Source organism: Enhydra lutris, unplaced genomic scaffold (genome assembly GCF_002288905.1).
Source record: "Enhydra lutris kenyoni isolate GAN:26980312 unplaced genomic scaffold, ASM228890v2 scaffoldscaffold8, whole genome shotgun sequence".
NCBI lineage: Eukaryota > Metazoa > Chordata > Mammalia > Carnivora > Mustelidae > Enhydra > Enhydra lutris.
In genome coordinates this window covers 46,120,039-46,141,506 of record NW_019154092.1, presented here as the reverse complement: position 1 = coordinate 46,141,506, position 21,468 = coordinate 46,120,039, and the positions used below count along the sequence as shown (strand labels likewise).

The following is a 21,468-nucleotide window of genomic DNA, read 5'->3' as shown; positions in this document are numbered from 1 at the left end:
CTTCCCACCCGGAACGTCCATCGCGCTCTCCCTCAGGAGACGTCTTCCTCTCCCCTCCGCGCCACCCTGATTCTAGCCTTTCCCACGGGCTGTGGGATGGGGAGCCTCTTGAAAATACACTCCCTTTTGGGGCCAAACTCACCGACCAAAAGAGATAAAAACGCACACGTCCACAACTCTCCACCAAAAGTCCGCGCCTGTTACCGTACGGAACACGCGACAAAGCATCCCCGACCCGGACACCGCCCCGCCGCAGGCTCCGCTTGCTGGAAGCCTACTCCGCCGTCACAACAGAGCACCACGCCCGCGCTCACTTTCAAACTGATCCAACATGGCGCTGGCTTGCGGTGCGCATGCGTGGCGCTCGGCGCCCGGGGCAGCTGGGCCAGGGGAGGAGGCCGCCAGGAAAAGTGGGATCTGCGGGGCGTTTGGTAGCACTCCAGGCTGGGAAGTGTAGTTTCTCCCTCCTCATCTTTCTGGATGGGGGTGCGGGTGGGGGGCGGGGTCTCCGGACTGCATCCCTGTCGCTCCCCCGCACGCGCTCCCCACCTCCGTCACCTCTCTTCAGGGCCACTCAGCGCTGACGACAGGCTGAGCTTCCCTCCGCGCGCTCCCCGGGAGTGAGGGGATGAGGTGGGGAAGGAGACTGAGGGGCTCTGGCGGCTGCCATTTTGACCTCAGCCTTCCGGGTTTCGGAGCACCCCCTCCCAGGATAAGACACCATCTCCAGCTGGGGTTGGAGGGGTAGCTCCCCAGACCACTTCCTTACCCCCTTCCTCAGTTGCCTCCCACATCCCATTCCTGAGCCCGGCGCTCCTGGGCTTGCAGCCGGTCCCTCACACTCAGCCTATGCGGGATTGGAGGAGGGAATTTGGCCAGGGATGGGATTTAACAAATTCCTTGGGGACCTTGATTCCCAGGGAAGAATGGCAGTGACCCAGCACGGATTTGGGGACCCAGGCAGGCAGCCCAGAAAAAGGGAGATTATACAAACAGATGTAAAGACCCAGTAACAACATGTGTGAATCTACGAGGCTGGGACAGGATATGAGGTGCGAAGAATCCAGTTTCAACCAAGTGGTGTATCAAAAAAAGATGCCGTCTCAATATTGGTTTATGTTTATTTTCCACTGACCCTATGGGTGAAGATATCCTTGACCATTACTCCACCTGAATATGTTCCAGTTCATCCGACGTTACATCACCAGGTAATGCAACTGTAGTCTTGCTCTTTGTTCTCTTCTCACCCTCTCTAGCCTACTAAACTTAACCTTTCTTTTTTTTTCTTAGCCAATGAAAAAGTCCACAAGGTATAATATTCAGTTAAGGGGTTCAGTTAAACACATTTATTGTGCAAGTAAGTGCTAGTGATTTGAAAATGAGTAGAAGCCCCTGCAGGAGCTTATAGTCTAGTGCTATGTGCCAATAATTGATGCCTTTTCTAGATCACTCAATATCAAGATTGGAAATAAAGAACTGTGTTACATGTGCTAGGAAAAGCACAAGTCAGGGACTAGCCCGGACTGTTACTGGCATGAGCTTAAAAAGTTAGACATCTTTATTTACATTCCACCTGGATGTCTTTTTAACCTGTCCTTCTTTAAGATAATTTCTTAAAGGTTCTTTTCATAAACACTATTATTAACATTTCTCTTACTATCTTTTTCTTTCATCATGGACATATATAGCAAATGTTTCCTAATGAGGATATAAAGTAAAAATAAAAGACACTGAGAAAATGTAAAGGAAGTAATCAAATATATTGACCTAATTCATGGATCAAAATAATTCTACTTTGTTCCTTCTCCTTCACAGGTTAAGAGATATGGAGATCTCCACAAGGATTTGGAGAAGAGTCCCGATAATTATTAAAATTCTGGAGTAGATCTATTAGGAAAGGTAAAGAAACCTAAAGTCTTACTAGGAAAAAGGAGTTGTAATGGTTTACTAAAGCTTTTCAAATACTGATGTCAAGTAGGTGTTATGCCTTGCTGGAGAACAAGAGAAAGTAGATTTATGATCCAACCTAGAGCTTTAAGTGAGAGTTAATTAAAATACTGTTTTGATAATTAAACTTAGTTATTGAGGCAGCTCTTTGGAGAGTTTTTTATTTTTATTTTATTTATTTATTTTTTAAGATTTTATTTATTTATTTGACAGAGATCACAAGTGGGCAGAGAGGTGGGGGGACTCAGGCTCCCTGCTGAGCAGAGAGACTGATGCAGGGCTCTATCCCAGGACCCTGAGATCATGACCTGAGCTGAAGGCAGAGGCTTAACCCACTGAGCCACCCAGGTGCCCCTGGAGAGTTTTTTAAAAGTTGGATTTAAATGTGTCATTTCAAGAAAAGAAACTAATGTTTCTGGTTATCAAGGAGTCCCACACTGTTTCAATCACTTTTGCATATATTAACTCACTTAATCCTTATGATGACCCCATGAGGTAGGTATTACTATCCCCAATCTATACATATAAAAATTGAAGTTCAAAGGTTAAGTAATCTGTTCAAAATAATATAGTTGGTGGTGAGTGGCCAAGTTAGGATTTGAATCCAGCTGTGTGTTGTCACATTCCTTCCACCATCCAAGCCAGCTTCCCCTAACTGAAAACTAGATAATGAACCAAAGGACCAATGAGACTCCAGTTTTCTGAACTCATTCAGAACAGGAATAGTATCTTACTCAACTGTTTTGCCACACCTTCCTAATCACTAGTAAAGAGTTTTGTAAATATGTTCATATTGAATTGATTTGAACTTGATCTTGTCTGAAGAGGAGACATTTAAACAAAGATACCAATGAAGAGGAATCTCATATTTGGGAAGAATGTTACAAGCAGAGGGAACAGCAAGTACAAAGATCCTGAGGTAGGAAGATACTTGGTTGTGTCTGAGGAACAGCCAGATCAATATGACTGGAGCTGAGGTGGAAGAGAAGACGAGTTGCCTTTGGAGTGGAAGCCAAACGTCAGATCATGTAGTGCCATTGCCCTCACTTTTAAAAGACTAATTCTGAAGAACACATGATTAACAGATTATGATGCTTTACAAGAGGAAAGAAGCATGATGAAGCTGTTGGAAATATTAATGATTTCTTGAATAACTATTATGTGCCAGGTATTGGGATAGGACATTTAAATGCATTATCTCATTTAATCCTCACATTAGTTTTACAGTTATTGTCCCAGAAAATGGAAAAATGGAAATATTAAGTAATGCGGTTCATAATTAGTGGCAGAGACAGGACTTGAGCTTGGTCTTCTTGAGTCCAAAACCTACTCTTTGTACTATACCACATTTTCTCATTTGAAAGATTATGATTAGGGAAGAAGCAATTCATTCATACACTTAGCAATTATTAAGTAAAAACTTATTAAAAATAAGTATCATTCATTACAATGTAACAGATATTATAAAAATAGTACTAAAATGTAATACAACATTTTAAAGTTGTTTTATATGGCTATATTCTTACCAGTTGTCTGTTTTTACAACTTTGCAGGTAGATGGACTATAAGGCACTTGCCCAAGAAACTGCTCAAGAAGTTTTAGACTACAGTCAAGACACATCAGGCTGGAAAGTGGTTAAGACTTCAGTAAGAAAACAAGTTAAATATGTTTCAAGAGTTTATTTTTTAATGAGAAGCGATTCATGAAGACTTCTAAAAATACTTTCTTTTATGAATCAAAAAAATGTATTTTTACTTTTTGTTTGTTTTTATTTTTCTTTTTTTTCCATATCTGACAGCTAATTTATTTCTGGATTTTTATTCCCCTTTGAGAAAAAGATAACTGTTTCCAGCAAGGCTTCTAAAAAATTCCATGGAAATCTGTAAGTACAATTTCCCTTTTATAGCCATTTTGAATTTGGTGGCATTGATATATCTAGAACTCAGTGCTACTTCATTAGATATAACGTTGCTTGATAGTGATTAGGAAATAGAAATTAATTATAAAGTCACTGGGTTGAAATATGATATTAATACATTAGAGCAATTATATACCAACTAATCATTTTCAAACTTGAAGACAATCAGGATAAAAAGGTCAAGTGAATAATTCATTAAGGTAGAAAATGTCTAACTCAAGAAATAATTACTATAAAAGCAGATTGGTATTTTCTTGATCATAGGAGTATTTTGTGGCCCTTCAAACATTTCACCTTTACATTAAATGAACCACTAAAAAGTAAAGTTTATCCCAATTTACTTCTCTGGCTGATCTATGTATTGTTTTCTGAAAGCTGCTTTTAAGGTATTTTTGAGGATAATGTTATTTCAAATAGAATTACACCGAGAGAAATTGTGCTGACATTTTTAATCTTATTCTTTTTTTTTTTAATTTTATTTATTTATTTGACAGAGAGAGAGATCACAAGTAGGGAGAGGCAGGCAGAGAGAGAGGGGGGGAAGCAGGCTCCCTGCTGAGCAGAGAGCCTGATGCGGGACTCATCCCAGGACCCTGAGACAATGACCTGAGCTGAAGGCAGAGGCTTAACCCACTGAGCCACCCAGGTGCCCTTTAATCTTATTCTTAAGAGTTGTTCATTCACCGCTCATGATATCACATTAATGCAAATAGATCATATATTATCGGAATCACTTTTTTCCTTGTTTTTATCTTTTACCCTATAGGAGGGTCAGCATAAGCTGTTTACTGATCACAAGTTGTGCTTCAGACCCCCGAACTGATAAATTTTACCCTTTACAGGTGGATCTGTGTGTGGCTTACAGCCTGTTTTCACAATTCAGCAGTTTTATGATTTTGTCCTGCACTTAGCCAGGGACAGCTAGCTTGAAGTTCTGTAGCTAGTCACTCCTCAGAAGGAACAGTCATGGGCATATAGATAGTCTTCCAGAACAGCAGCAAAGAGTATGATTTTATTTTAAAGTGGTCAGAATTTTTATGTGTCAGAGATTATATTTCAGTCTCTTAAGCCAGTAAGACTTCAGCTCTTTGTTGATTAATCTGTATTCAGCTTGGAAAATGCTTGTAAGTCACCAACCCATATCTTGCATTGAATGCTTCTAAAATAGCCTAGTACATTCACTCTCATTGTTTCTGAGCAGGGGCAGCTTAGTACATCCGGTATGATTGTTCGGGTAGGGGCAGCCTAGAACATCTGGTATGATTATTCCTAAATAGGAGCAGTCTGATACATCCACTATAATTATTCTGAGTGGGCAGTCTTTTACATTCAGTCTGATTACTCCGTAGTCGTGGCAGCCTGGTACGTCCAATAAGAATGCTCTGAGTAAGGACATCCTAGTGTGTACACTCTGATTATTCTGCAGAGAAGCAGCCTAGTACATCCAGTCTGATTGCTCAGAGAGGGGCAACCTAGTATAACATCCTCTGATTCTTTTAATAAGAGACATCCCAGTACATCCTGATTGCTCTGTATGGGACAGCTTGGGACATACAATCTGATAACTCCTAACCGGGGCATCCTAGTAGCTCCATTCTGATTGCTCTGAGTAGGGGCTGCTAAGTACATCCCCTCTTCTTTAGGTAGACAGCCTGGCTCTCTGATTGCTCTGAGTAGGGGTATCCTAGTACATCCTTTCTAATGACTCTAATAGGGGCAGCCTAATGTGTCTGCTCTGATGGCTCTGAGTAAAAGCATCCTCATACCTCCATTCTGATATCTTGAATAGGTGCAACAGAAGATATCCACTCCTCTTGCTCTGAGTGAGAGCAGTCTGCTGCATATGCACAGCCCTTCCACACCCAACCCCCCTGCCAGAGATGAGTGTGATCTCATGTTGTTCATCTAATTGTATCTCTCCCTACTTCTGGTCTTCGTGTGCTTTTGCATTAGTTCCACGTAATTCTTCTGATTGTTCACTAACAAAAATTTTTTTTTTTTTTCAAAAATTTCTCCACATTTTATTCCAAATGAAATCCATTTTCTCAGGCACAGCTGAGATGCTGCCAGCTCATTTTGTGTTGCCTTTGCCCCTGAGCAGAACCTATGCACTACTGCTGGAGCTGAGTGACACCTCCATCCATGAACAGAAAGGGGACGTGAGGGTGGCTTTGGGGAGAAGTGGTACCATGGCTTCAGCTTGCCCCTCTTGTGGGGGAAAGGGGAAATAGGTCCCAGTATTGACTGCCTTGGACAGAGCCCTCACCCTATCAGTAAACTCTGGGTGGGGATAAGGAAGCTCCAGTCTTCTCAGCAGTGCCTTCTGGGCATAGAGTATAATAGCGTGAGATGAGGGGTGCGAGAATGAGAGATGTCAGTATCCTGCCTCTCCTAGGATGAAACCATAGCCCTAGACTGGGAGTTAGTAGGGGAGGGAGGTCCTCCTTGGCTTCCAGGGGTGAGGAGGTGTTGGCTAGAAGCCGATTGTGGCTCAAATGCTACAGTCTTTTCCTACCTAGATTTAGTAGATTTTCTTGAATAATTGTTTCTCCATTTCCTACATGCCCTTAGGTCATTTTCTAGAGAATTTAAAGAGTTGTTTCTTTAATTTTCATCAGTTTTTTCACTAAGGAGGAGGGTTTACTAAAATCTTTACACAGCTACTCTGGAACTCCCACCTCCAACCCTAATAATCACATAGGATATGACAAAAATATGATCACTAAAAACCTGTGACTATTTTATCATCTTACAGGTGCTTCCCCAAGTTTACAATTCTAGTGTACCAAAATAGACACTTTACATTATTTTTCCTCCTCCCTCATCCTCCTTCTTACTTTCTTGTCATTCATTCACAAAAATCACAAAAGACTATAAAGTGCCTTGGAGACATTAAAATTAGTATGTTGATACAAATCCACACATTTAAAGGTTTCTGCTGCAGTCTGAAAGCTTCGTGAAATGTATGGTCTGTAAAAAGTGTAACTTAATGTATACCAATCTATCAGTTATTCCATATACCAGCTAAAGTTTTTTGGAAACTGTAAAAGACAAGAGAAAATAGTTAAAATATTTTTAATTTGACCTGAAGTCACTTCACGGTATAATGAGAACAGAGCTTTATTATAGATCATAATAAAATATCTAATGAGCTGTTCATCTTAATGATCAATATATATAAGAATATAGTTCTTAGATTCAAGTATGACAAAATTGATATCTCTGAAGAGCCTTGAACCCAGTAGATACTGAATTGTTCATTGAGTGATAGACTCAAGTATTCCACTTGATCTTAGCCAAAAGGCCGAGAAGCAATTAGACTCAAGTACTCAATACACATAAATGTTTTGTGTTTTCAAAGAGGCTTGATATTTACATATTTTTAAAAGCACAACTCTAATATTAGTGAATTAAGTGAATTAATTAATCCACTAATTAATTAAATGAATTATTAATCCAATTAGTGAATTAAGAAAAGGTAATTTTTGAGTAGAAGCCTATCCTCTGCCCAAGACACAACTTTAACTATGTTTTATAATCTTCCAAAAAGCAAAATAATTTCTGCCTTATAGTCATGTAATACCTGTAACTTATACTTTTCTAACCTTTATGAATGACTGGAAAATAAATCAGCCATTGAGTAGACAGCATAAACCAAGGGTAGAGAGTAAGTAAATATTTTAGGCTTTGCTGCTGCTCTGGCCTCTGTTGCAAGTACTTAGCTCTGCCATTATAGCATAGCAGCACAATGCATAAATACATTTTTGTGCCTTATAGCACAAAGGCACTAACATTAGTAGACAAACAATACATTAATAAGTATAGCCGTGTTTCAGTAAAACTAATTACAAAAACAGGAAGTAGTCTAGATTTGACCCATAGACCATAGGTTGCCAAACCCTGTCCTAAACAGTAGATATGAAAAATCTCAAATCCTCAAATGCTGATAAACTTACATATATGTTAGGGACCCTTCCCTAAATCACATGAGATAGTCAACACTTTCTTATAATACAGGCTTTGTGTTAGGTTACCACAAGTGAGGCTAAGCTATGATGTTGGTTAGGTGTAGTAAATGTGTTTTTGACTTAAGAAACTTTCAACTTAAAATGGTTTATCTCAGTGTAACCTCATTGTAAGTCAAGGAAGATCTGTATATATTAGTTAGAAATATAAAAAGGTAAAAAAAATACAAAAAGGTTCAAAGCTTTTTATCTTCAAAGTTTATAGTATAATTAAAGAGAGAGCAGATTAATAAAAAAAAATCCATGGTAATATATACAAATCCCTTCATAGTTTTGTACTTAAATTTTAACTGTATTATATTTGACTTCTTTTTCACAGGACCTGATAATTTTTCAGGTTGTTTTCTCACATCTTACTTAGAGCTTAATAATAAACTCCTAAAAGCTTTATAGATCTGAAGAAAGGAAACATTACAAAGTAAGGAAATTTGAGGGGCGCCTGGGTAGCTGAGTGGTTAAGCAGCTGACTTCAGCTCAGGTCATGATCCCATGGTCCTGGGATCGAAGTCCCACATCAGGCTCCGTGCTCAGCAGGGAGCTTGCTTCTTTCTCTGCCTGCTGTTCCCCTGCTTGTTGTGCTCTTTCTCTCTCTCTGACAAATAAATAAATAAAATCTTTAAAAAAAAAAAGGAAATTTGAGGCTATCTCATAAAGAAAATTAAGGACTAACTGAGATTTAAAGAGAAATTAACATACAAAGAAATAGTCAAATGAATTCCTTATTTGTTTGCCAAATCATAAAAACAAAGTTTCAGTTTTCATTTACAAATATGACAATTATTTAGACTAATAATAGTATTTAGTTTTGTCTCATTTCCCCCAGGACTTTTAACATTTTAGAGGTTTAAAAATTTTGATTTTACTTAAACCTATCCTCTCAGTTCGAAAAGAATCATTGACAAGGAGAAAAGGACAGCCAGTATCATTCAGACTTCATTTTTATTCAACAACCTTCTGCTAAATAGTGAGTTTTAATCCAGTTTTCTCACATTGTCTTAATTCCATTGATGGATAACCATATCTGATTTCAGTGATGGACTTGCCCAAGTCCTGACATCTTAAAAATGAATGAAACTCAAACGTCACTGGCTATGACCAAGGTTCAGTTGTAACACAGACATGCCCACTTACTCTGTATTGTCTCTGGCTGCTTCACTCCACCCTAAAAAAGCTGAATAGTTGCAACACAGATCATGTGGCCTGCAAAGTCTGAATTATTTACCATCTGGCCTGAAAAATTGCTGACTACTGCTTTAGACACATTACATCCTTAAATTAAGAATTGGGGCTACAAGATAATGTGTAACCCCACAAACTTCTCATCAGTTACTTTGGCTTATGATAAAATACAGCAGGCAAATATTTATGAAAAAGATTTTAGAAAAATCCTAAAAGAAAGTAGCCCCCTCTAAAAAGACAACTGTAAACAGTATAAACAAGATTTGTAGAAAAATACATTTTGAAATAATTTATATTAATTATTACAGTGATTATTTAAATAAACCTGGCTACATCCAATTGAATATTAGTGTTTTGAATTGCTGATACTACTTTCAAGTGTCCTTTCCTGTTTGCTACATTAGCCTTTTTTTTTTTTTAAGATTTTATTTATTTATTTGGCAGAAAGAGATCACAAGTAGGCAGAGAGGCAGGCAAGGGGTGGGAGGAAGCAGGCTCCCTGCTGAGCAGAGAGCCCGATGCGGGGCTCGATCCCAAGACCCTGAGATCATGACCTGAGCTGAAGGCACAGGCTTTAACCCACTGAGCCAGCCAGGCGCCCATAATTTTATTTTTTTTTAAAAGATTTCATTCATATATTTGACAGACAGAGATCACAAGCAGGCAGAGAGGCAGACAGAGAGAGAGGAGGAAGCAGGCTCCCTGCTGAAAGTAGAGCAGAGAAATTAGCCTCCTGTATACTATGATAACATTATATTTTGAGCTTAGACAAAACTTGTTTAATTTTGATTTTCTCTATTTTGTTAACTGCAGATATCGTGTCGAAGGAATAATTCCAGAATCAACAGCTAAACTGTCTGATTTCCTCTACAAACCTGAAAACAGAGTTACATGGGATAAATCATTGAAGGTGTACAATATGGTACACAGGATTGATTTGGTAATTTGTTGTCTGATAGTGGATTTTTACTATATCAGTATATGTTTAGTTTTACTGGTGATTTGAGCATATCAAACCTGTATGGTGTAGACACTGATGTCTACATCAGTGTGATGTAGACCCTTCATATTTTATAGGCTCGCATTGAAAGCTTTATAAAAGTCTTAAAACTTCCTCTTTATTAGTCAAAAGTTTAATTCTAATTAGCTTGATTCTGTTGTAAAGGCTTAGCACGTCCTGAATCTAGCTGGCTTTTGCAGATGTGTGTCTTTGGTCTTGAAGGGTTTGAACTTTATGTATTCATCTCCTCCATTAGGTGGAAAAACATTGTTGATTTTCCTATCCTTGTTGATGGGAAGTCAGTAGATTTATCTTAATTATAATACATTAGATAACAGGAATAATGCAGACACATACTGTAGGGACTTAAGAGCAAACAGCATGTAACTTTTCTCAAGAGTAAGAATACAGTATGGAATGAAGTAATATGATTGTAGTTTCAGCAATGCTTTATCTCAAATACTTTATCTCAATTAAATAGTTGAAGAGGAAGAATAAAAACAAAGAAAAGAAAAATACAGGTAATTAGAGTAGAAAGTTTAAGTCATAGAGGTGAGAGAAAAGACTGAGTTTAAGAGAGAATTAGGGCAGCACACTATAGACCTCTTATTTATTAAGACTGCTGTTCTTTGTGGTATGTACATTATACCTCAATAAGCTGATTTTTTAAAAAGGTTGTATTTATTTATTTGAGACAGAGGGAGGGAGCACAAGCAGTGGGAAAGGGTAAAGGGAGAGGGAGAAGCAGACTCCCCGCCAAGCAAGGAGCCCAGTGTGGGGCTTAATCCCAGGAGCCTGAGATCATCACCTGAGCCAAAGGCAGATGCTTAACCAACTGAGCCACACAGGTGCCCCTCAATAAGCTGTTTTGAAAAATTGAGTCATAAAGCAGACTTTTAGGATTTTCACAAACAATTGCATTTGTGAAATTCCAGGTCTTTGGTCCTTTGTGTCTCCAAGCCACGTTCCACACATCAAAACAAATGTCTCACATATCTGCCATCACCTTATCATTTACTTAGATCCTGTAGGTGAGGGCATCTGGGTAGCTCAGATGGTTAAGCATCTGTCTTTGGCTCAGGTCATGTTCTTCAGGTCCTGGGATGGAGCCCTACGTTGGGTTCCCTGCTCAGCAGGAAGTCTGTTTCTCCCTCTGCTTCTCCCCACTGCTCCTGCTCTCTCTCTCTCTGTCTCAAATGAATAAATAAAATCTTTTAAAAAAAAATTCTGGGGACGGCTGGGTGGCTCAGTTGGTTGGGAGGCTGCCTTCTGCTTGGGTCATAATCCCAGTGTCCTGGGATGGAGTCCCACATCAGGCTCCTTGCTCGCCAGGGAGCCTGCTTCTCCCTCTGCCTCTCTCTGCCACTCTTTCTGCCTGTGCTCGCTCACTCTCTCTCCCTCTCTCTCTCTCTCTGACAAATAAAAAAAAAAATTCTGTAGGTTACCTTTGCCTCCTTTTATTAAATTTATTTTAAAGCTTGGGAGTGGAGAGAGGTTGTAGAAAAGCCAAGGAAAGTAAATGTTTCATTTTGTAGGAGGATCCTGAAGTTTTTGTCCACAAAAAAACACCTTTCCACTACCCTCTTGGGATTTAAACATTCAGTTTGAAAAACATAGTCCATCAGAAATTAAAATTCAAACGGACTGTTTCTTTCATGACTGATTGTACAGTTCAATTCATACTTCATATATTTCTACTATTGCTGCAAGTCAGCTTTAATAATGGAAAGAATACTAGATTTGGCATCAGAAAAACCTGGCAACAGATTCAGAGAAATTATGTGATTTGCCCAAGGTCATCACAGCCAGGACGTAGTAGAATCATGGCTTAACACTTGATCTCCAGATTCCAAATTCTGTGCCGTTTCCAATATACTACGTATCTCTAAATAGCATTACACTGTAAGAAATACTTTACCTTCCTATGAATATAATAGTATGAGTCTCCAGGCATGTGTTTTAACTGATTCATTCACCCCCATTGGTGAGGGAAGGATTCCTGCTCTAGGGCTGTGGGGGTGATCAAATACATGTCATCCAACACTAGACAAATCCGATCAACAGCAGTGCATTAATCCTTAGTCACAGCCTGGGAGAGGAGGACTGTTCCCACTTTGTTAAATTGGCATTTGTTAAATGGAGCAGAGGGTCCCAGATGGTGAGCCACGTTTCAACAAAAGACCACAAGAGAAATCGAAATGAGAAGTTTATTACTCACAAATCCATGGCACACCTCTAGGAGCCGCGTGGGGAGGTCAAGACAGGGTGCAGGCAGAGAGGTAGGATCTCAGACACCACGGTGCTCAACCAATGTATTTTTCAGAATATATTATGTAACCAGTGTGGACTGGTAGAAATAGTACTGTCCTGGGAATCAGGAACAGGGTTCTAGTTCTGTACTTACCTCTAGTTTTGCATGATTTAATCTCTTAGTCTTCGATTTCTTCATCTAAAAATTTAGAGTAGATGACAAGATTCCATTCTAAATTTTCTGTACTTAATTCCTGACTAGATATATGATTTGCAAATCATATTTCTCCCATTCTGTACATTGCCTTTTCATTTTATTTATGGTTTCCTTTGCTATGCAGAGCATTTTAGTTTGATGTAGTCCCACTTGTTTATTTCTGCTTTTTTTACTTTGCACTTATAATTATAGATCTAATGTTCCTCTAACACAGAAAATGCAAGCTGATTTGATGATAAGTTCTTATAGCTTCAAAGCCCTGCTTTTTCTGAATAGTAGCTAACCGTATGCAGTGAAATTCTTTGGGAAGCGATACAAAGAATAAATATCAAATAACTCTTGGAATCTTTATGGTTTAATTTGTTCCAGGACACAATCATATGTCATACCATTACACAGAGTTTTGCCATGGGCTCAATTTCCCCCCGGGACTTTATCGACTTAGTGTACTTCAAGCGCTACGAAGGGAATATGGATATTATCAGTTGTAAGTTGAAACATTTTGCCCACATTTGGAATTAGTATGAGACATTAATAAATGTGTTTTCCCTTAACCCACAGTTTGGAAAATACTGTGTTTTCAGTTTTTACTTCTTTATTTACTTAGTGAGACCAATAAACATATGTATAATACAAAGAATATTGACATTTTACCCAATGCTGGAGGTGCCATTTACATCAGTCAATAATTATGGCATCTCTTGCTTGGTATTTTTGTAGCTTTTACCATGCTACACTGGGTATAGACAGATACTTGCAGGCAAAAATCTCACAGCATATGTTTAAAATCTACTAAGACACAAAGTTAATCTTTGGATATATTATGTTATATTTGAATTGTATAGAATGGGCGTATCCAGTAAGTAATAAAATTCCTGAAGAAATTTTCATTAGACACGTCTTTACATAAATGTGCTTATGTTTCTTTTAGAAACTAGAGATTTTGATATATCCTTTGCCCTCCCAAAAATGTATCACTAGGTAAAATGCAGATGTGTAATCATTTCCTAACTTGCTTTATTCACTTAAAACGTACCAGTTCATACCACAATGTTCTTTGGACTCAGAGAAATGCAGTAACTCCTGGTGAAGGGACTTGGTAGGACAGTAGCTTAGAGCTACTTTCTTAGCCTAGAGCTAATTTCTTCAGATTTCAGTTAAATGTCACCATTCCTATCTGAACAGCCTTCTCTAGTGTAAACTTCTTGGGGATAGGACAGTTAAATGCTGTTAATTATTATTTTCCAGCAAGGTTTCAGTTGCTCTGCTCTGTCTCTGAGACTCTAAGTTTCAGAGTCCAGACTGCGTCATCATTCTGCTAACAGCGCTCACTCAAACACAGTTCTGTGGCAGCGCGGTCAGTAAGGCCTGAGATTCAGCGCTTCTCTGTAGGTGTGTCTTGTAGTTTCACAGTTGTCATTGAGCTGTCTCCTTCTTACCTGAGAGCACATAAATTTTATTCACCATCTACAGCACAAAATACTATGTCTGAATTGTAGATCTGTTATTTTCCGTATTTTGAAGCAGACCATTTCAATCTCATTTTTAGTGTTAAAGAGAAGGTAAGAAAGAATTATGGAAATTAAAATAAACAAATAGTGGTAGTACTCAATGACTCAGTGATCAGTACCAATCTGCTTTGAGCAATTTTCTTTAAACGAATTTTTGATAAATACTGAGTTTTCTTCTTAATGTTCTTCCATTTGTTGTATAACTTACTATGCAGCTTGCTTTGAGCTAATATTTTGTGTGCATTATTTCACCAGTTATGAAACTAAAGTTCACAGAAATTAAGTTACATAGCTAATAAGCACCTGAACCAGAATTAAATCTCAAGTCTTCTGACTTCCAAAATCTGTGCTATCATACCACATGCCTCATAAAAGACCCATACTTGTTTGTGGAATATAACAACAACAACAAAAAGTTTTAAAGAAAAACAAGGACAATCTCCATATTTTAAACAAAGAAAAAAATACGTTAAAATCACCTCTGGCAGCACCCCTATGCCAACACAGTAGGCTCTGTTAAGATGATAAATACATCATGAATGTGGAAAATGCATTCAGCCACATTCATCTCTTAAGCTATTCCTAAGCTAGTGTTTAACATTGCATTTCCCAGAGAATTGATTGCTTATATTAAAATCATATAGAAAAATCCATCTTCAACAAAAGCAGGATTCAGTTGCACAGAAAAAACAAATATATGTATATATTTTTTAGAAGATTTTATTTATTTATTTGATAGAGAGAGATCACAAATAGGCAGGCAGAGAGGCAGGCAGAGAGAGAGAGGGAAGCAGGCCCCCTCCTGAGCAGTGAGCCTAATGTGGGACTCGATCCCAGGACTCTGGGATCATGACCCGACCCAAAGGCAGAGGCTTAACCCACTGAGCCACCCAGGCGCCCAAAAAATAAATACATTTTTAAAAAAATAGTTTTAGAGTGTATGTCATTATCATAAACAATCATAATCAAATCACCTCCCTTTTACATTCACATACAATATAGTTATGCTGCGTAATTCCTAAAACAAGCTGTACTCATTTTTAATTATACTTTGAATTAGCTACAGGGAATTGGCAGGAAAGAAGTTTGTTTTTTTTTTTTAAAGATGTATTTATTTATGTTACAGAGAGAGTTCAGGGGGAGGGGAGAGAAAATCCCAAGCAGACTTCATGCTGGATTTGGAGTCTGTCCCAGAGCTCGGTCCCAAGACCCTAAGATCATGACCTGAGCTGGATGCTTAACCATCAGGTGCTCCAGCAGAAAAGAGCATTTAAACTATCTTTATTGATAGACAAAATAACCATGTCAAATATTTTATTTAGAAGATGATTAACATGTTGTACATAAATGTTGAATCACATATATTGTACACCTGAAACTAATATTCCACTGTATGTTAACCAACTGCAATTCAAACAAAAACTTAAAATATAAATCAGTAGATTAAAAAGAATTTAGTCTTTAAAAAATAATAATAATGATTAACCAAAAAAAGTATCTATAAACCCACTATCCTAATGAAATAGTCTTCTCCTTTGTGATTTCTTCTTTTGCTTCAAATCTCAGAGAGTAACTAAATGATACTTTTAATACTTTTTCTTGTATGTAAAAGGTAACAGTATCTTTAGAGATAATAGCATGAGAAAATTTGAGAGGACAGTAGTGCTCATACTGGCATTTTCTCAATTTTGGTCTGTATACAAGCATATTACAAACATGTAGGTATATATGTATAAAACTAATATCAGTACTGATAATAACTAAATTAAATTAAATGCTATATCATCTATCTTTTTAAATATGCTACTTGAGGGGCGCCTGGGTGGCTCAGTGGGTTAAAGCCTCTGCCTTCGGCTTAGGTCATGATCCCAGGGTTCTGGGATTGAGCCTCGCATCAGGCTCTCTGCTCTGCAGGGAGCCTGCTTCCTCCTCTTTCTCTCTGCCTGCCTCTTTGCCTGCTTGTGATCTCTGTCTGTCAAATAAATAAATAAAATCTTTAAAAAATAAATAAATAAATAAATAAATATGCTACTTGAAATAGAATTTTTGTGAAATAGGCTTCATTTTAATTTTTTTTAATCATGTAGCTAACAGTGTGGATTTTCCAGCATATCCTCCATCTTCAAGTTATGTCCGTGGTTTTAACCATGCTTGCGGCTATATATGTTCTCCTCTGCAAGAGTAAGTGTTACTTACATTTATTTATTTTATTTTAACAAGTTTTTTAGCTCAATTTATTATTTCTAACTCATTGGTAGAAGTGTGTGCCAGCATATTCTGTTAGGAAAAAAAATTGCCCCTAAATGCAATTAAAAAAATAATTTTTATAAGTATTTTCATCACCAGAATGGATAATTCCCTATAAAGTATGATTTGAGGTCTCTGGGACTAGTCACACATACACATTCTCTCTATCCCCTCACCCCCAGTGAACCTTAACCTAATGACTTTTATTTCTCCGTTTGAGTTACTTCTGTGAATTATTAAGGACTTTTTGTAAATTAAAAAACAAATGAAACAAGATGGGATTGGGAGGGAGACAAACCATAAGTGACTCTTAATCTCACAAAAAACTGAGGGTTGCTGGGGGGAGAGGGGTTGGGAGAAGGTTGGTGGGGTTATGGACATTGGGGCGGGTATGTGCTATGGTGAGTGCTCTGAAGTGTGTAAACCTGGCGATTCACAGACCTGTACCCCTGGGGATAAAAATATATTATATGTTTATAAAAATAAAAAAATAAAAAATAAAATTTAAAAAAAGGCCCCCCCAAAAAAATACATATCCCTAGAATCATAATACACTCACATTTATCAGCAATGAATGCTTTACTTTAAATGAATTCTTTCCAGTTGACTGCCTACAAATACTTAACAATAGGTAAATTTGGAAAGAGCTAGAGAAATCAGAGGAGTCACTGCCCATAGATGACCAGCCTAGGGATAAATGGTAACATAAAGTACATATATTTTGTAAATGTATGTACATTAATTCAATACATTCCTTAAGTTTTAGTTTTTGCTAAATGATTTTATACAAATAATAGCTATTGGCACATAAAATCATATAAAATTTTATATTGGCCAGATATGAACCTCTCATTTGGTGGGAAAAAAAAATGTAAAGAAAGTCAAAATCAAACTACATTTTAGACTGTATTCCTTAATGTTTTCTCTACAAATAAGAGAACTGAAAGAAATTCACAATTACGTACATTAATGGACAGGATCATTGATGCAGATGGTGACATTGGTGGTCTTTTTACCCACCTGTCAATTTTGAATCTATGGTCAAGACTTATTCTTCACAGCAGGAGAAAACAAAACAAGGGAAGGATTACTGCTTCAGGTCAGTTGGATAAATCAGTGGTTGGCAGGGACTGTAGTTGGAAAGCTACACATTCTGATGTGTGTTTCACAGGCTAAGTCCCCTTCTTGCATCTTGTCAACTTTCCCTTTCCACTGCAAAAAACATGGGGCAAAAGCTCTGATGTGGATATCCCATCAAAGGTGGGAGGTCTGCCTAGCATGCTGTTAGAGGAAAAGATACAGTCTCATCCGTGGTCTCAGAGAAAGGTACTGACAAAAGTGATTCTCTTGTACCTTCTCTTTCCATGCAGCACAATATTTTGGGCAGCCAACATTTGTAAACAAGTTATGTAGTAAACTTATAGAACTTATTATCAGTAGTAAAGGTACTGTTTAGTAAATACTGGAAAGGTTTTTGAAGCATGTAAAGCCCTAGCAAACTCAAATAGAGATTTAAGACCTTTTCAACAGCTAGTGAATATTCTCAATCTAGCCACCTGAGGTGCTGTAAAAATAGTCTACACTCCATAGACAAGGGTATAGGAAAATGGACACATGGTTTGCTGGAGGAGTGATCTTCATATCCCTGCAAAAGAATTTTGTAAAACTGTACTCTGCCTTGCACATTTTTAAGTTGATATTAAAATTTTTCATAGGATTAAATTATGAGGGTGCAATTTTCAGCACTCTAAATATTGACACTCTAAAAAAAAAGTGTTCTGTCATTCTTGTAAGCATACCCAATAAACTCTAAATACCATAATAACTAGAAACCTATGATAACTATCAATTTCAAAATACATACAACCTCAGTCAGAAATTGACATCATTGATTTCTCCTTATTCCCACATTCTTTCTTTTTTCCTCATATAATTTAATCCTAATAGAATATATATTATTATTTGAGTTCTTTTATTCTTTTATTAATCACCCTGTCATTTTTCTTTGAAAAAAATGTTTAATTTTAAAAATCCATTTTATTTCCTGTGACCTTAAGTATCTTAATGTTACAAAATATATGTGTGTACTAGATTAAATTATTATTACATGATCAAAATAAAAAATATATTACCAAATATGATGTGACTATTAAGTATAAAAGCAAAGTTATGGAAAACACACCTTTTATTATTAGCAAAACTTAGATAGCATTTATGTTGTACCAGGAACTTTATAAACAATTTACATATATTGATTCATTTGGTCCTCCCAATAACCTCATGAGTAGGTAGTACTATCTCCATTTTGCAGGAAGAAAATGGAAGTCCAGAGAGATTAAGTAATTTTCTCGAGGTTAAACATAGGTAATAGCAAAGCTCAGCTTCAGACCAATGCAAACTGGTTCCAGAGTCCATGCTTCTAACAATTACAGTTCACTTAATTGTGTATTAGTAATACTAATAAGATAGCTTGGTGTGGTAGAAAAACAATGAATCTTGGAACATTGAAAAAATAAAAACAAAAAAACAAAACAAACAAAAAAATGAGCTAGCACTTACTATTGTCTATTCCTATGTCACATTTTTATGAATGTAAGCAGTGAGAAAATTTGTTTGCATAAATAAGTGGGTTAAAATGAAAAGAATATAATTCCAGGATTTTCATTAAATGCCTTGAATTCTTTTGTGTTATATACCATAAAGTACATAGTGACCTATAATCAAAAAATATTTTTAATGACCTGTCAGCTGACAACCAAGTTAGATCCTTAAATTTTATTGAAAACAAAGAATTGACATGACTTGGTAAGGATTTGTTACCCAGTCATTAGTCCTTCACTTTCTGTCATTCACTTTTTTATATGTCAGAGTAAAACACCATAGTATCATTTGGTACTATTCAGGGAAGATGACAGTACCTTTGTTCTGTAAAGCAACAGAAGGATGATATGAACAGGCTAGTGGGAAAGGAAAAGCCTACATTTCCATCAGAGATGGTCTCAGATCAGTTTAGGGAAGAGGTACATATGGAAATTAGAGATTTGAAAATTTATTCCTTTAAACGTTATTCATCCTCTTGTACCCTTTGGAAAGTCTTCATATACTCCAGTTTGAGGATTACTGGATCCTCAATGTCATTTGGAAAGAATATTTCAAAATGTTAAATGCACAAAACCTTTGACCTAGAAATTCCATGTATTTGTAGAAGTGAAAATAGATACATTACAAAGATGTTTTATTTCAGCTTTATTTATAGTGACAAAAAGTGAAGAAAAAACCCAAATGATAATCAATAAAGGACTGATTACATAGAGAATGAAATACTATATGCAGTCATAAAAAACAAACAGATACGTATTAACAGAAAGAAGTGCATGATATCCTATTAAGAGGGAAAATAAAACTAGTTGCAGAAATATATTATCTCATTTTTGTAAAAACAAAAATATATGGGGTAGGTATACATATTTATGTATGCTATCTTTGTATATATAGAGACAATCTAAAAAAACAGTTAAAAGTATAAATAGTGACTAGCTCTGGGGAACAGAATAATTATGAAAATTCTGTATTTAAATTTTTTTAAGCATACATTAATTTTGTAATTTGAAGAAGTTAACAAAATGACAAAAAGGAAAAGATGACTGAAGACTCCTGACTAAGTAGTTTTATGTAAAATGTCTATGAGTGCAAATCACTCTGCCCTTTTTTGTATCCTTCCTTCCTCCCTTCCTTCAGTAACTGTCCTATCATAAGCACTTTGGAGGGACTCCATGGTGAATGAGACAAGAATCCTGCTTTCTATCAACTTGTAAATTCATTAGATAAATCTAAAAATCTCTTTTTTTAACTCTTCCTTTGTTTACAGGAACCCAGCGCATTCCAAACTAGTGATGTTTATCCAGACAGAAATGAGAGGAAAATTGTCCCCATCAATAATTGAAGCAACCATGCCTTCCAACTTAGTAAGCTTCATCCTCAATGCAAAGGATGGAATAAAGGCACTCAGATCTCCAGTAGGACGTGGATACCATCATAGCAGTCACGCATCATTCCTAAAGAAGAAGTGAGGCCATAGAAAAGCACGTGTGGCAGTTATTGCAGTTTACTTGTAAGTCAGTATGCATAAATCCTGTTAAACTATTCTAAACAGTATCCTTGTACAAATTACAGAAGGTACTTTGTGGAAATAAGAACTCATAGTTGTACAAGAGAACAGCATTAAATATAGTTTTTAATCCCATGTAAGAATGATGTTCATAACAAGTGTTCTTTATTTTTTTTAAAGATTTTATTTATTTATTTATTTGACAGAGAGAGAGAGAGATCACAAGTAGGCAGAGAGGCAGGCAGAGTGAGAGGGGGAAGCAAGCTCCCTGCTGAGCAGAGAGCCTGATGCAGGGCTCTATCCCAGGACTCAGACCATGACCTGAGCTGAAGGTAGGGACTTAACCTACTGTGCCACCTAGGCGCCCCCATAACAAGTTTTCTTAATGTCCTTTTATCTATTGCCTTTTTTCCCCTGGAAAATGCTCTGCAAAAAGATCAGTAAGAAAACATACACAGAAGTCAGCACTAATTAAAAATTAAAATATATTTTAAATTGTTTTTTCTTTGCTTACTGCTTAAATTGATCATTGTAGGAGACATGAACATAACACTTGAAAAGAATTCCAATAGAATGTATGAATTTAAAATTAAATGAGTCATGAATCAATTTCTTGTTCTGGCCAAGATGTAGTAACCCATTCTTCCCAAATCCTTCCTCTTTTTTTTTTTTTTTAAAGATGTTTATTTATTTATTTGACAGAGACGCAGTGAGAGAAGGAACACAAGCAGGGGGAGTGGGAGAGGGAGAAGTAGGCCTCCCGTCAAGCAAGGAGCCCAATGCAGGGCTCAGTCCGAGGACTCTGGGATCAGGACCTGAGCCAAAGGCAGCCGTCTAACGACTGAGCCACTCAGGTGACCCCAAATCCTTCCTCTTAAAACCAAAAGACTCTGCATGTAAGCATAGGAAGACTAAAGCATATATAAAAAGAAGAAGGCAAACTGCTTAAGGACCTTAGGACTTGAGGAATGACATACCAGTCATTGTCAGGGTCTCCTTATTGCCTTCCATATATTCCAGACAGCAATCCGGAACCATCACCAGGCAGGAATGACAACAAAAGCT

General features: G+C 37.2%; 1 protein-coding gene across 1 annotated transcript; it reads left to right on the top strand.

Moving 5' to 3' along the window:
• The first annotated feature begins 569 nt into the window (after positions 1-569).
• On the top strand, positions 570-20,539 carry LOC111142627 (StAR related lipid transfer domain containing 6). The gene is made up of 8 exons (XM_022495934.1): positions 570-1,208; positions 1,816-1,899; positions 3,501-3,594; positions 3,781-3,830; positions 9,884-10,010; positions 12,907-13,024; positions 16,136-16,229; positions 20,164-20,539. The coding sequence occupies exons 3-8, from the start codon at positions 3,505-3,507 to the stop codon at positions 20,363-20,365; spliced, it is 681 nt and encodes a 226-aa protein (XP_022351642.1). The 5' UTR covers positions 570-1,208; positions 1,816-1,899; positions 3,501-3,504; the 3' UTR covers positions 20,366-20,539.
• The last annotated feature ends 929 nt before the right edge of the window (positions 20,540-21,468 follow it).

Excerpts from the sequence above, each read along its gene's own strand:
- LOC111142627 (XM_022495934.1), top strand. The coding sequence starts at position 3,505 with ATGGACTATAAGGCACTTGCCCAAGAAACTGCTCAAGAAGTTTTAGAC. Across the intron at positions 3,595-3,780 it reads GGAAAGTGGTTAAGACTTCA|AAAAAGATAACTGTTTCCAG; the intron begins GTAAGAAAACAA and ends TTCCCCTTTGAG. Across the intron at positions 13,025-16,135 it reads GAATATGGATATTATCAGTT|CTAACAGTGTGGATTTTCCA; the intron begins GTAAGTTGAAAC and ends TTAATCATGTAG.